The 17013-nt window shown below is 33.8% G+C and overlaps 1 protein-coding gene and 1 long non-coding RNA gene across 2 annotated transcripts; both read right to left on the bottom strand.

The window, feature by feature from the left end:
* Positions 1–3206: 3206 nt before the first annotated feature.
* On the bottom strand, positions 3207–4839 carry LOC102804156 (uncharacterized). Its single transcript, XM_006813150.3, has 2 exons — positions 4658–4839; positions 3207–3691 (listed from the first exon to the last, which is right to left on the bottom strand). Exons 1-2 carry the CDS (start codon positions 4793–4795, stop codon positions 3524–3526), a joined length of 306 nt encoding a protein of 101 aa, XP_006813213.1. The 5' UTR covers positions 4796–4839; the 3' UTR covers positions 3207–3523.
* A 1443-nt stretch (positions 4840–6282) lies between these two features.
* LOC100366646 (uncharacterized) lies at positions 6283–14084 on the bottom strand. The gene is made up of 3 exons (XR_438127.3): positions 14001–14084; positions 7397–7542; positions 6283–6912 (listed from the first exon to the last, which is right to left on the bottom strand). It is a non-coding gene; the product is annotated as an uncharacterized LOC100366646 (long non-coding RNA).
* Between the last annotated feature and the right edge of the window lie 2929 nt (positions 14085–17013).

The following is a 17013-nucleotide window of genomic DNA, read 5'->3' as shown; positions in this document are numbered from 1 at the left end:
AATAATAACATGCCGATCACTGAACGAAAGTCGCACAATACAAAAACAGTCAAATGACATATGCAATACATTACAAAACATGGTCAAATCGATGAAAGATTGGTACATGGCCCAGGGATTTGGTACATTTGGCGGTGTGTCTATTGCAGATGCCACACTGATAGAGCAAATACGTTTTTTTTGGGGGGGTCACGCTTATGAAATATATCTGATCTTAGGCAGGCAATAATCCAATTCAGGATTATGTCTTTTCCGGAGCGTGTATTGATATCGGTTTCTCCCCGACCTATACAATATCATGTATCATGTTTCTAAATGACACCAAATCTAGTGCACAGCAAAAATAAATATTTTAACTAGTCAGAAATGATTTCCAGTCCCGATATAGCATTTATTCGAATTACACAGTCGATGTTCAATTTTTGTTAAAAATTGGATTTCAGCTAAACGAAATATGTGTTCAGCATTCTTGAGTATAAATTGGTGAGTACAGGCTGAAATAACACAGTATTTATGTAATGTAATGAAGTGTAATGTAATGCAATGTGATGGAACGTAACGTTCCATGGAATTCAAATGGGACATTGGATGTTCGTTGTCACGTTACGTCATAAATATTCAAAACCCATAAACATGCTGATATGTAATTGTGTGTTTTTTTCAGCAAAACGATATGTCTACACGAGAGTGTGTAACGAGAAAAACAAACTTCGAATTGCCCACAATAACTGAACACATTATATGAATAGTAGTTCCTGAATTCGTCTGAGCCAAGTAGGAACACGCTGGTTTCGAAAAGGCATTACTAAACTGGAGTAGGCAACTGTGAATACCCGTTCACTTTTTAACTATAATTTGACCTAAATAGACAAATTTAGGCAGATGATATTATAAATACCACTATTTACTTATGCGCGGATTTATTGAACGAAGCAATGGGACACATATATACGCCTCAATTATAGAATTTGAACATGAAATGAGACTAAGAAGTATTTTCAACCTGGATAAACAAAACTGTTGTTCTGTGCGTCGTTATATTTACTTTGAACTTTACCACAGTACACCGTCACGTCCAGTGGTGTCTTTAAGAATCCGTCAGTGGTCATGTCAATTCGGCTCAATGTACTGTAGAATTATTCATTTGCGTACACAAATTAAATATTGTTAATTACAAGTACTTACTCAGAATGAGTATTTTAACAAGACTAAAGAACACTCGATAAATACACCCTAAACAATTTTAATGACTTCTAACCGCGACCAAAAAATAAATTATCATAAATATATATTTTACCTTTGGAAATTCACTTATTGTTATCGAGATATCAAATAGTTGGTCATTTGTATGCAGCAAACAAATGGTTTTAATAATTGATTAATGTGGTTAAATAATTGAGTAACAGATTTTGAATAGAGCTACTCCTTAATTAATGAACCACGAATTACTCAGAAGAGAAATGTGTATCGGCAACTCGTTTTTGAATGATATATGCAATAAGATTGGCTATAAAATTCAGTTATACTCATACATAATGAGACATATGAATAACAGTAATAATTTTATTATTCATGAAATATGGTCCAAAAATATAATATTGAAATGAAAAAAATCCGATTGATGACATCTGCTGACGCCATATGAACAATGCCTGATGAATAGGGGTCGGCTGGAAAAACACATGCAAATGCAATGTTCATTGTGGTTCATATTTGCCTACTGACAATATATATGTATACATCTCTTTCATTCCCTTGGGTAATTATATTGTAACCACCTAATCAACTATATATATATATATATGTTATATGAACCAACCGTTGCACCCTGGGGGAATTCTTCTAAACAAAATCCGAAAGAAACACCGGGGATTATAAACAATCGGACGCATATGTTTGCAAAAGGATTCTCGGTGTTTTAGGTTGTTTTCTGTACGTGGTTGTAATTCGATCTAAATGTAACTGTATACATATGTATCTTTAGCTAAGTTGTTTGTTCATATAATACTGAAAATACGTGAAAATTTGAATGTATTTGTTAGTTGAAACAACGTAGAATTTTAACGTTGGAAGAACATCAGTATTCGGCAAACGTTGTTTTTGTTAGTTCAAAAAACGTAAGATTATCACTTTAAAACACAAGCATTATGATTTTGAATCAGCAACATGCAATTATGTTAAAATTACTGGCAAGTATTTTTTTTACAAACGTTTGTACCAGACATTTTTTCTGACTTCATTTTGCCACAGAAATCATCTCATGTTTGGAACTTCTGGCATAGCTGTGTGACACACTTTTATATAAAATGGTAATTTAATGCGCTATCCCAGTGTCAACCAGGCACGGTCAACACGTGGATCTTAACCAAAGTTCCCTAAATGATACATTTATTAGCCATGCAATTTTCACAAAAACAAAATCAACGTAAATTATGACCAATTTTGCCCACTGTAAGATAATGTAACTCGGATAATAATTTCATTTCAAATTGAAAATATATATACAAATATGTAAAATCCATGGGCAATATTGCTGTAACATATGTAATCTAAATAAATAAATAAATAAATAAATAAATAAATAAACAAACAAACAAACAAACAAACAAACAAACAAACAAATAAATAAATGAATAAATAAATAAATCATGCAATTTGATTCAGGATCAACTCGAATTTTATGCTTTTTATTTTGTACAGAACGTATATATTGAATTTACGTCGATACAATGTCAAATACTGGCGTCTTGTAGCGAGAATTGCTGAAAGTCAGTCTCGTGAATTCAGCGTCTGAGATTACCACGTCGGTTATCCGAATCAACACAACGTATGCCTCGCGGCGTTAGCGTGATGTCGCAATTTGAGATTGTATCAATATTGGATATACTTATCCAGCATCGGAACCACGTACATTTTGTGGCGTCAAACTGAAGTTGAAATTTGACATTGTATCAATATTGGACGCACGTTGTCTGATGTCACAACCTGGGGTAGATCATTTTTAACTATTGGACGTCACGTACGTGCCGAATAAATATTGACTTTATATTTGCCTATGCATATACAGTTTAACAAATGTGACTATTACAATATTTCAAAATACTACAAAACAAAATATAATTAATGTGGCATAACGGTTTCAGTGATTGTTGGCCATGCAGTAGCTCGTATAGTGACATAAATACGCGACGTGTTAACGCATGAAATCGTCTCCAAGTGATACTTTTTATGTACAGAAAGCTGTAAAAGTATGTTTTACATAACTACAAAGTTGTATTCATTTTGAACAGTATAATAACTAAAGTGAAATTATTCAAAGAACACAAAACAGCAGGTACAATTTACAAACAAAGGCACGTATGAGTATTTATGTTTGAAAATGTCAAATATCTTTTCTCCACCGATTCGATTTATAATTGTTATATTTCTATTAGTTTGAGTTATGAGCATGTAATTTTAGTTTTCGGATTATCATTTTGAGCTTCTACAGTATTTCGTATGCGTATAACGTGAATGTCCAATATCAAACCGTTCGTGTCCTCATAATTTCTCCATCAATACATTCATAGCGAGAGGCATCGTACACAAATGTGTTACAACAAGCTGGGAGAATCAACCCATCTGTACTCATCATCTTTTCACCGCAAAGGTTCAGATCTGAATTCTCTCCATTAAACTGGTTTCCAGATTCCTAGATAATAGCAAGTTGAAGAAAAGATCAGACCTACGATTGTATATACTTCACGAAGTGGAAACACTCGTACTTGTTACATGTGACTAGGCCATATTTCATACAAAAATATAAATACAAAACACATCCTAAGTATGTCGTTTGTTCTTCCCATATTTCAAAACCAATAAAACAGTTAAACTCTTTCATAATATTAGTGTATATATATTCATAAATATGTCATGAGCTCTATTCTGGCCGTATTATTATAATTGAAAAGTGAAGTAAAATATTTATTCAATTAGCATTAAATAAAGCGTCAGTTTATCTGCTTTGTTGTAACATCACAATATATGGATTTGTTGTTGTGTGTACACGAATCCGTAAAAAAAAACACTATTTCAATTCCCGAATATTATTCCGCCGACGATGGCCATTTTAAAGTTATGTTTGCACTGGTTTAAATAAGTAATGCTTAACATAATTAAAAGCGTCACGTTTTAAGTAAATTTGACCTTCTATTTTATAATTACTAGTGGTTTTACCGAGAAGGAATGTAGTTACGTAGTCGGAGATATTGGAATCCAAAAATTGTTAAGATAGCAGCCCATATAAGAATATTATTTACATTGAGCTACACTAGATGGCATAACACATGTAAAACACGAGTGTATGATTGCTTTATATGTAATTGGCATTTGGCGCCGCAGACTGTCTGCATTATGCAAAGTATTTGTAGTTCTATATAATCAAGCATGTGCTATATGTTGCCGGATATAATTATTCTTATGACACCTACATTGGAAATAACAGAATCCAATTAAGTCGACCAATGCATGCGTAACACTACGTAAGACATGTCTACCATTAGATTGAACATTTATATGATACAACACAATTAAACCGATAATAATCAAATCAATCAATGCTCAATATTTTGCAATATTTTAGAGATACAACTTGAAGAAAATTATACATACTACTAACCATAATTCTTTTCCATATACCTCGTCCCCGTCCTCTTCCTCTACCTCGACCGCGACCACGACTTACTTCCGCGTCGGAACAGAAAGGCTCGGCAAATATCAGCAAGCACAATGCAAATAATAGGGTTGATTGGTGCATCTCGCCTGTTATCGAGAATGTAGATGGTGAAATAGATGTAGCCCCGATGCTAAAAGTCGAAATTTTATCAACGATAACTGAAACTATGTCTATTTGAAATTAGAATCAATTCAGAAATAACAGAGCTTTGAGGTAATATTTTATATACAAAAAGATTTGATCTTCCGTAACGTTTCCTGTCAGCCTATATCATATTACACAATGTGATTCACAAAACGAAGTCTTACCTTATTGGTGAATGTGGGTGAAGTCAACTGTGGTGACGCTTTCCGAATGACACAGTACCGGATCTTACAATGATGCTTAGCCCACTTACACGGAAACTACTAACATAAAAATGAGAGCAACGTATACGACTCATTGGCAGCCCTCGGTCTTCCTTATACATCCCTAACCGACTCTTGGGGCAGAAATCTATTTTTGCGATGCATTATTAAATCGTGCTCTTCAATAAAATATGAGTGTCGATAATGAAATTTAAAGCAACATACCGACCGATATTATTAAGAAGGGGTGTTGATAGGCCAAATAAAGTGGCATATCTATGAATAATTTTTACAACGTCACACCTATTTTGAAAAAAATAGTTTGCACAGCTTAACGTCACTGTCACCAATACTCGCTTCAGTATCACGACTAGAATCCATTAGAGATGTTTTATGTATATTATAATTATTTCACATGGTGTGAGCAGTAGTTTGATTGCTTTCGAATGCGTAGTTTAAGGAAGAAAAAAAAACAATATTGCTCGAGCAAACAGATTATTCGCTGTAGGTGATTAATTACGTATCTTTACTGTCTTTCTTTCCTTCCGATAAGCGACATACACCCCGTAGTTTGACAGGACATTCATGATATTGGCTGGCTGCTTTCTCGTTATATACGTATATGCCTCTAGGTGATGTCGTATGGTTGTATAGAAAAAAAAGTGATTACTCAATTGACAGTTTTTTTCAATGTCATCGCTATAAATGTTTTAAATATAATTACAAGTACAGCCCTAAATCTACTGTTTCATTACCTCGACATGTTATAAATGCATAGAACAATCCCTGCTGTAGTCACTATATAACTCGTCGCTTGTTCAATTAAAAAGACGCGTAATTACCATCAAAGCGGTATTTTTTCGTTTATTTACTAAAATTGACAAGGTCAAATTTTAAACCCACTTAAATTATTTAGAATATCTAAATATAGAGAACAATTTTATGAGTTCAATTTGTGCTACATTCTCACCTTAGAAAAGTGCCACGCTTCACAAATACATAACGGGAATTGGGAAAGACAGGGTGTGTGTTCGTTTTGGGACAATTGAAAACCGCAACTCAGACGACGATAAACAAATTACACAAATTGAAAACGATCTCACTATCGCAAATTAAGCGATATTGATCGATATCTAGTTTAAATTATAGAGTGAATGTCATATATTCCGCACATAAAAAGAATTGACGAACTCTCAGCAATGATAACAGATACAATATTCATTAATAATTAAAAACATATGCGTTTATTCTTGTCCATCTGAGGTGCGATAAAGATGATGCAAATAAATAAACAATCAAACTAGTAGCAGAAATGTATGGGCTTGAATATAAATATTCTGACACAAATAAAAAACAACATATATTTTCCGTAACGTTACATTATTATAATCGTTAGCTTCCATTTCTAACATTGGTTTTTATAATACAGAAAAGTTAGGCTATAATGGATAAAGTGCAGAGATAATCTACTTCACAGAAAAAACACGATAATAATCTATTTGTAAATGTTAGGTAAATAACCAGTACTCATAATAGCTTGAGCGTGATATAGCTAGTGATTTCTAATGTCTGAATGCTAATTGTTCAAATCTGTACGTCGATCATGTCGGAACTTCGCTCTATATATTTAACTTTCATTTGTCTGAAAACAATATGTACATCAGGTATCCATCTCCCGAACGCTTATTAAAATCTTTCTCTTATTCTGCCGTCCATGCAGTCGAAAGTAAGAGCATCGTAACCTTCTGGTCCACAACATTCAGGTAAAATCCATTTCTCTGCATTCACGGGAAACCCATCGCAGCATATGGTATCGTACATGTCGATTTCATTGTCTTCATCTCCGCATTTCTGAAATTAATCACATATTACATGTCTAAACAAATTGTGTACTTCATTACCACGCTACCCATAATTTGATAACAAGACGCTTTTTTCGCTATTATTTGTATATGGCGGGTGAAACACAATGAGCTCACATTTATCATTCAACTAAATCGTTGATTTACCGTCTCCTAAATACATTTTGTAATATTGCTCAACCGTTCGAAGTGTCAGTATATATCGAAATTTTAAATAATGTTTTTATTTTCGTGGCAAGCGACAAACACACACTTATAAAAACGAATGAAAATGTGTTATGTGCTATATTTATTATAAATGATTTTCTTTTTCTACTTTCAGCAGACGTATCAGGCGTCTTCATATAAATTTAATTCTAACATTTTAAAACTTGAAATTGAAATTTCATGGACACCAACAATATCGGACAAACTAACAACACTAATGAAAGTTGGCTTTGGTCAAACAAAAGATTAGTTATACGTTCACAAACCATTGTTCTTTTGCTGTCAGGTGCACGGCCTCTTGAGCGATTTCTGTTTCGAGTATACGTTCCTGCCATCGTGAGTTCAACCAAAACAAGAAGTAACAGTGCAACTATTATACGGTTCATGTTGGTATTTTATTTTAGTAGAGTATCTGGAAGGAATATAATCAAGAACAGATTATGATTTAGTATTAATAAGAGTATGGTTCTTGTGTTAACAGAGCAATTTTTTTTACATCAGTAAAATATAAACTAAACGCAAATTCACAATAAATTTGTTGAAATAATCTTAGATTCACGTCTTCTGGAAATCAAATATATGCACGCACTTCATTTCAGGATTTATGGCGGTGTTAGGTTGGGCAGCTGACTGTATATCAAACACGCTTGGGACTAAGGTTATGTATATGTGTAGGTGACCCACTATCAAGTAAAATGTCATAAACATGTTTGATAGTTCAAGATATGCCAATGACAACAATGTATTGTACACCCACAAACACTGAAAACTTCATGAATTATAAAAAAAGTAGTAATACTAATAAAAGAACTTGAAATTAAAACATAATTATTGTAAATTTTCAGTTAGCACTTGCAATTATTTCTAAAACGGCATTATTGTAACATAGTTTAAAATTAAGTAATGTGTTTTAGCGACATACAACATGTTTAGCTAGGAATTAAACAGAGAATACAGCGAGCCTCGCATATCTTGCATATAGCAAGACGCACTATTGTAGTTTCGTAAAAGTGGGAGGCTTTTTTAAATTGATTTCCAAGCACCATACGTTATTCCATAACCAATTTTTGAAGTAACTTTTACAAACTATAATATTAATGTTGTTTCAGTCTGCAAGCATATATCTTAGGTATATGGTCATATAGTCCGAAACAGCGCGCTTTGTCTAAAAACTCAGACATAGATTTCACTGTATTGTATATTAGTAAGCACACTGAGAATACAATTTCACACACAAGAAAAGATACAAGTAAAATATTAATATTAAGTATTAGTATAATCTTCAAATAACAATAATCTTTTATCACATTTACTGAAATATACATGTCCTAGATAAAATAAAGATGAAACCATGATTGATCGAGGAAATTGGGTTGTAAAAATGAAAACACCTCGATTAATTTTAGAATGAAATATATTATTAATATATAATGATATGTGCGAAAATGTATGGTTTTAATAAGATCAGTTCCGGATGATAAAGATAATGGACGATTCACTTGTGAGAGGTTACACCTGGAATTGAAAAACGCTTCCCTGCCCACGCTCATATATTCCACGGGAAACTACTAACAGGTTCACGATTTAATTAACATACCGAGCTTCGTGGGAATGACGTATACAGATCGTAACTGGAGTCATATTGCAGAAAACACTACATAACAATGAAGCACATATTCCCATTGCTTGCAACGCATTGTTTATGAATATTTAAAAAATCGATTTAATTGTGAAACTGAAACGTTCGCTGAAACACTCACAACTGACAAACGCGCACCGAAACTACTTTCTACTTTGAACTAGTATGACGTGCTACGTGACCTTAGGAAGTTAAGTTATTATCTTTGGTGTAAAATCCCATTTCTATTTACAAACATCGAACCTGATTCTCGTTAACAACGTGCCACTATTTTGTGTCACACATATGGTCTGACAACTTTTTGTCGACAAGAGTTTGTTGATAAATTGGACAAATTATAGACTATTTTTTGGTTTACCGTATCAGGCATGCGTGTTGACTTGTTGTTCAGTTCAAGTGCACGCAAGATGTGCATTAGTTAACAGCATATGGTTGTTTCATGAAAACGTAAATGTATTGTTCGTGTTTGACCTTCAGAAAGCCTCGTTTCCCGAGAGAATTGGTCTGATAAATGAGCATCCATCCCCGCGCTACCGGTTAATCTCCCCTAAATCAGTTTTTAAATGATGAACATGAACACAGTTCGTCAATCAGATAGTTTATTATTAAGCCACACAGAACAAGGTGATAATTGCCCTTCTCTTGTCATTTGATAATTTGTTATTCACCCATTCAAGGGTTACTTTAGATTCTCAGAAGATTTTCACGAAAACCTAATTGTGGTCTTTCGAGTGTTTAATGATCTATGGTTACAATCATCTACCGTGTGTTATCGATTCTGTTTTTTGGACATCGCACGCACAAGAAAACTCATCACCCATAAGTTCCTTGGATGTAATTAGGAGGCATAGTGCGCATCAAGGAGTTTTCAATGCCAGTGGTGTCGCATGAGTAGACAGTGTTTATTACGACTTGTTTGTCGGTGTCATGCACTTGTCGTGCGGGGAATTTCGAGTAGTAAGTGTGTACAATTTCCGCGACGACCAACGTTATTGAAAAAAGCCGTATAAGAAAAATAATAATAATAAACAATTCCCTATAATATTGCCAATTATGTATGTAATATAGATTTACATTAAAGGAAATGTATGTTTACCTGTGTATTACCTGTGTAATTATCGTCGTGCTTGTGTGCAATCGTACAACTATTGCACATATCTCGGGAGAATTATCGGAGAACGAAAATCGCGGCACATAAAATACGTACTATATTATGTGTCATCACACAACTTATCCGGTTTCCAAAATAGTATTTCAAATATTTGTCGTTGCTTGTATTACCGAACGTTTACGGGTACATGTGAGTGCATACATGTAAAAGTTTTTTGAATATGTAACAATTATTGTAGTATTTTGATGAAATTTCATTTCAAATGGAAGGTCAACAAAGTATAGCTTAATACAAAGTCATTGTTTCTATATAAACTAGCTCGGTACCCATATATATGTATATGGTTAATTAATCGTTAATTAGTATTAGTGCATTTCATCCGATGCCGACTTAGTTATACTAGTTATACAAAACGTGACTTGGTGTACTCTGAAAAAAACTGACGAAAGTTACTTGGTTTTGAACAATTTCACAAAGTTTCCCTACTGAAACGTTACTGCTCGACATTTGACATTTTATCTTTGTCGTATTTCAAAACCAAACATTCATAAAACTCAATTTCGTAACATTAAGTCAATTATTTACCTAATTATGACTAAAACTGATAAATTGTATGTGTATATTTCTTTTTGTGTGTTGTAACTTTAGTATTTATTTTCTCGTTTCTGTGTTAGGAGAGTAAAATTAATGAGGTTATTAACCCAACTGGACCCCAACCCCCACTAAAACTATCTGCGTATTTTCAGTTGAATGTTTAATATTATTTAGGTGTAAATAAATCACAATCTGAATCTATTAAGAATATTAAGAATCAAAGCTGACTGTAAAAAGCCGTATATCACTTCAATTGACAATATGTGTTGCAAGTTAACCACAATTATACATTGTAAATCAAACAGCACTGCTTATGAATAAATCACTTTCAAGGAAAGTGACTACGATTTGTTCACAACCTTTATTTATAAAGCGATACCATAGTTGGTAATACGGGATTCTTTATTGTAGATACTTATATAAACAACACTGTACAGGTTACTGTGACGATTCGCACTGATCCCTCGTGATCAATTTTATAGCTGTACTTTGTTGTCGCGTACATTTTGATTGTATTGCATAGGCACTAGGGACAGTGGACAAGACGACAAATTAGTTTGTAGGTGTAGGGACGTATTCCGCTCGCACTTCAGCAACATCACACGTGCTGTGACGGACACCCTCTGCGGACACCGCAGCCTGCCTTGATTACCCAAGGTAATGTATTAACGGCATTCAATCATGATTTAGGATGTCTGAAGAAATTCACCTTATAAATCATTTATATAATGTGCTGAAGTTTGGGAATTATTGTTCAGTCGTTTATTTATCCATTTAATCTGTAGTATGATACCAATAAATTGATTGATTGAAATTATCATAAACATTACCCCTCAGAGAAACACAATTTAAGTCAATTGGTAACATAGGGAACATATCTTAGTATCTTGCAAAGTGTTGTTTTTATCTTGGTTTATTCAAGACAGCTTCGAGATAAACAAAATAAGGAACTGAATGGCGGTAATTACTCTGTATCACAAATACACGAGTTCTGTTTCACTAGGGTGGGATAGTGAAGCAAGTAGTGAGATATTGTGTTCTAAATTGAAACGCAACTTACTTCTCCAGTATGTTCAATTATGACCAGACGTTAAATCGTATGTTTGAGTTCATATACATTTGAAACGCTATCTGAATATTTTAAACATTGACAATCTGTTTGCTTGTGCTAATGCGATTTTCTGTCCACAGAATGTATCGACGCAATTTTTGCCATGAAATATACTTTTACAACGAATTTAGGTTTTTACAAATAACATGTAATCATTTTGTGACGTCACGACATTGAATTTTCTACGCAATATTAATATGGCGTCATTTAAAGATCTTATAGTTTCAATAACAGCGGTACTCCACGAAACACGCATGGCTAGATCACATTACCAACCACAATGCAATGACATGTCGATTTGTGGAAGCGAAGGGTGCTTAAACAAAATCAAAGTGCCAAATAACCTCTTCTCCGATCGCTCAAAATAGCTTTAAAACTCGTAAAGTAGGTGTATCGCGTGGGCGTGTTATCATTATGCACCATATAGTTGATGAGAAGACAGCGATTGAAAGATCAGGTCGGGCATAAACAAAAATTAATCAGTGGTTATCTCATATTACCTTCCCCAAATGGCATGTTGTTAGACTTAAATAGTAGATAATTGTATAGGTAATTGCACATGATGTATCGCAATAAGAACTTTGCGCAATAAATGAGTTTGTACAATCTACGACAGAAAGCATTTGCTGGGCCAGTTTACCCTATTTTAACACGTGCAATACTCGTCTCTGGCTGTGTTACATACAATGATAAACGAATACCAATATGATATAACTTATATTGTGGATCATTTTCATCATGTGCGCTAACTACAATTACGTTTCCAATATTTCACACACCTTAGTGCCTACCATACAGAATAAACTGTGTTGCTTCGAATCTAGTAAAGTAAAACATCAGCCTGAGCGGCATGTTTAAAAAAACAAATCAGAAACGTACAAACATCGATCAACCTTTCTTTAACACGCATGGTATTTACGCAACTGAAGTAGTAAAGTCGCAAGATCGGTGTCGTGGGTCACTAATGTACGGCGTTGTTGTTGTACTTGTACATGTTACAAATCAGCAAAAAATGCCATCGTTTATTTTAGGGAGTATAAACAATGATAATTACGGGAGGTAAATAAGACTGGATTTTTAATAATCCAGAGTGGCATCAAAGCTGGCCTTTAGTTAAAGAGTTAATTATTTAATATTATGGCAGACTGGTTCAACTGTCTCATAATGTAACACGCTTTATGAAACAATTACAGCATGGTTCCATTACATGTATGTTCATAAATGCGGTTATGTATTGTTCAACTTGCTCCAGTGCCCTGAAATAACGAGAATTGGGGAAAAGTATGGAAGAAAGTACGCGATCCTCGCTAATCTACAAGCATCTAAGGTGATTACCTGAAATGCTCATGATGTAAGGCAGTTTTGTGTTTAAGACTCGCATGTTCAGAGAGACGCTAACATATACTATTGCAGAGTAGTAATTCATTGTTAGGAACTGGGTAACAAAAACGTAGTCACTATTAATATGTTCGACCATCGATTTAGAATATATAGGGATATGAACTAATAAAAAAATAAAGGTAGCAATATATAATATTAATATGATCGTGCCAATTATCGGAGACATCTGTCGCCATGATCTACTGATGATATCATAGTTAGAATATGAAGATGAAGAAAACACTGCTCCAAAGGAAATAATGTATTGTGTAATTTTTCTTCATCCTTCGAGAACCATAAGTAAATTCACAGCACATGCAGTTATGGGAATATTAAATGGGAAATAAAAATCAAAGAAAATTAAAAATACTTTGATCAATACTTTTTATTTCAAAATATTTCCTTTTTAGAAAGTTTTAAAAAATAGTCACATCGCCTATACTGAATGTTTTTGCTAATCCTTAACCACGATCGACCAATCTCTTAAATGTTGCCCGGTTATTTTAAATAACCTGTTGTCATTGAATTATTGGAAATTAAAGGTTTTACGACATAATCATCGCTGACACACAATATATATGTACAAGAATAGTACTATTTTTATCAAGGTATATTAAAACTTTAAAATTGACTCTTCGAACTGGTGCAATTGATATCATTTCATTTCTAAATGTATAAATAATTCAAATTTAAATTTGTAATTGTAGTTAAATTTTGTATTAGCAAGTAATAAAAAAATGAGTATAATGTCTGGATATCTGCATTAAATTTAAAAAAAACTCAATCAATTACAAGTTTTAGCTGTGTTATTGCCGGTGAGATAAACGTAACAACGCGAATTCAAGCATGGCGTACATACGAAGTTTTACCGATCCCATATTACTACTTAAACAAAGAAAAATAATCGAGCAATCGCATTTCAAAGCAATGATAGCATTTTTATGATCATGGATAACATTCCAAGATACTTGGATTGCATGTCTCCGCAGGCAATTCGAAACAATCACATATATACTTGCAAATAGTATCACTCACCTATTGACGACTGGTTCGTTCCTTCAATACGCACGCTTATCTGCGCAGTAATCCGAGTATCAAGGGGCTTTATACGCGCGACAACACTCCCGACTGAATAAAACATACGTTTTACTAAATAAATTATCACATCTGACAAATAGGACCGGAGCTTCTTATCATTTTCGCCTTCATTAAATAATTCATACTGTGCTTCGTGATGCATATAATATGGGCAGTTTAACCCTCCTCCTTCGAAGAACATTATTGGTTATATTACTACCTCGTATCCTAATTTGTCAGCATACATTACCGCTGGGTAGACGGAACGATAGTGACGTGTTCGATAATCGTTTCGAAGTCTGCATAATTTACGTAATAGTAATGTAAATCTTCTTCGACACACTATAGCGGACAGTTAAATATTCATTCAATACCACCACATAACGACCAACCCCTGAATTTATCGGGGCTGTATTTATGTTCTAACTCCAGTTGCAAAATAATTAACTGGTTATTCATTCGAGGAGGGAAACAGTATTCCTCTTCGTTGTGGTGAATTATTATAATCAAACTAAAACACTCGAGAAAACATATGCATCACGTGCCTTTGTGGATTCACATGGAAATACAATGTCATATATAACGCGGTAGTTTTTTCTATACATAGTGCTTTCAATAATGAATCGGAGTTGTCTGCATTTTAGCGCCAGTGGCTAAACGACAGTGATAGTCATTGTATGATTGTACGTTTAAATTCCCGTTCATTTGAATATTCATTACATGTTTGGATACGATATGAAAATAATAGGTTTTTTTTGGAAACACGTAGCAGTGTTGTATTTCATGGCGGGTGGTGGTCGTCGCGTCGCGTCCTGTTCGATATGGGAAATACATTGTTTGTTTACATGAAATTCGAACACGGGCTGTGACCACCGCCTTACGTATGCAAATTAAAGGTGCCTGCAATTTATTAAGAAATATACACAGTTTAATAGTGTGCGGACGTAACAAATATATATCCGTTTTCGAAATATCGATGTCCATTATGCAATTTGTATATGTTTACACAATGAACACGTGTGCTTGGTCACGGACTTGTACAACATTGTGAGTATTGTGATAGGTTTGCGCAACCGTTATTTTGAAACCGGTATTTAGAATGAGCGTCAATGGAGATCCTATTAGCTTTATATATTCGTGGATAGACAAGTCGGCTGACTAAAAACATGCGAAAGTACAAAAGCAATACTTTGCTGAGCGAATGATTTCGTAAAATAAATGAAAAGTAACAGTAGAAAGTGCGGTGTCCTGGAACTCTTTTCCACTTAAACATGGTATTGTGCTTCCCACCGCATAGTCTTAATATGAGGCTATTACTAGTATACCTCAAAGTATACACGAAGACAGTAAGTATAGCTGGAGTATCGACCGAAAAATGTTTAGAACAGAATCGGAAACTTCTTTGTGTGGAGCCCGGTCAAACTCTGGTAGCAGCCATGTTTGTTTTTTATTATTACCTTGCCCGTACCATCAAAGATGGAAGGGAAAGGTATATTAAGGGAAAAATTTTGTCCGGCGTTGTCGTCGTCGTCGTCGGCGTCGTCGTCGTTAATAATTGTCATTGTGTGCATAATAACTTTACTAATTCTATTCCAAACTTTATCAAACTTGGTCACCCTATTCAACAGTATAAAGTCTTCCCTGAGTTTGAACAACAGATGTCCTGTATGAAAATATCATGCAAAAATTGAGAAAATCTGATAAAATATTTTGACTGTTTCTACTTGACTGATCACTGGTGATACACATCAAAGGTCACTGATCTCAGTGGAAATATGCATTGTTGTATGTGTTCAATGAAGCAAATGATTTATCTTGTAATAATATCCTTGGTAATGTATCTCAGAATTCCATACTGGGTTTCAAAACCAACTCATGGAGAGATTGCACAGTCTGATACACATTTGCAAACCTACCAATAAAATCTTTACAGAAAACAAGATGTCAGAAAATCAATATAAGCACTCCTATGAACTGGGTGCCTAACTTTGATCAAGATCTGAAGCTAATAGAAAATCTGTTTAGTTCAAAGTTATCAAATCAAAAACAAAAAAAATACATTAAAAGCAAAACATTTCATCCACATTTTAAAAAGAAAATTATTCTAAAATATATGTATTCTGTTTTTGACAAACAGTTCATTCGACAAATGAAAACTCACAGGAATATGTTTCAGCTATTAGAACAGAATGATAGAGTTTTTATAATACTAGTTTAAAAACGCACTTTAAAGATAGCAGTGTTTGAAGATGTAGATTCTCAGGAGGCAACAGTACTGTTGACTTCTCCCTCCACTGGACACCAACTATTTAAGTTGATTTGCATACAAAGCAGAGCTTGCAACATGATAGCTATTCATAAAGGGTGTTTTTTTTTACTTTTCATATAATACAGTAGTCACACAATGAGGCAGTTCATATTTGTCTCAGTGAATCATTAATTTTTGGCAGACACCTGTACAAAATACGTGGACTAAAGCCAGCTAAATTTTTCTGTTATCTTGCACGTTTTATGAATCTATTCACACTTTTTTTTGCAATGAGACATTTGTTTTTATTCTAAAATATCTGAATTACTTTGAATAAAGCTGGAAATTATGTTCCTTAAAATAATTAAACAAATAAGGCACCAATGTTTTTGTAAGATATTTACATCTTTTAAGGACATTCGGTAGACTGATTCCCCACTGTTGGTTCAAAAACTTGTTTGTATTCAAAATTAATTATGACAATGCATATTTATATTGAAACAAACTATGATAAAGGGAATTATATTATATAACAAAGGGCAAGGTCACCAGAGTTTAACTATGTTTAGAGGACGCTTACGCGCGTGATCATTCCACATTTGGAATTCGCATTTCCTAATATGGTAGAATGAAAATATCCCGTAAAACGCCGCAAAATTACGGCACGCTGTAACATATGGCGTTACGGTGACAGATGTATAATAATATTTTTTTATAAAACGA

This window comes from Saccoglossus kowalevskii, chromosome 17 (genome assembly GCF_978046115.1).
Source record: "Saccoglossus kowalevskii chromosome 17, keSacKowa6.1, whole genome shotgun sequence".
In the NCBI taxonomy this organism is placed as follows: domain Eukaryota; kingdom Metazoa; phylum Hemichordata; class Enteropneusta; family Harrimaniidae; genus Saccoglossus; species Saccoglossus kowalevskii.
Note: the sequence above shows the minus strand (reverse complement) of the source record. Positions and strands in the feature narration are given on the sequence as shown.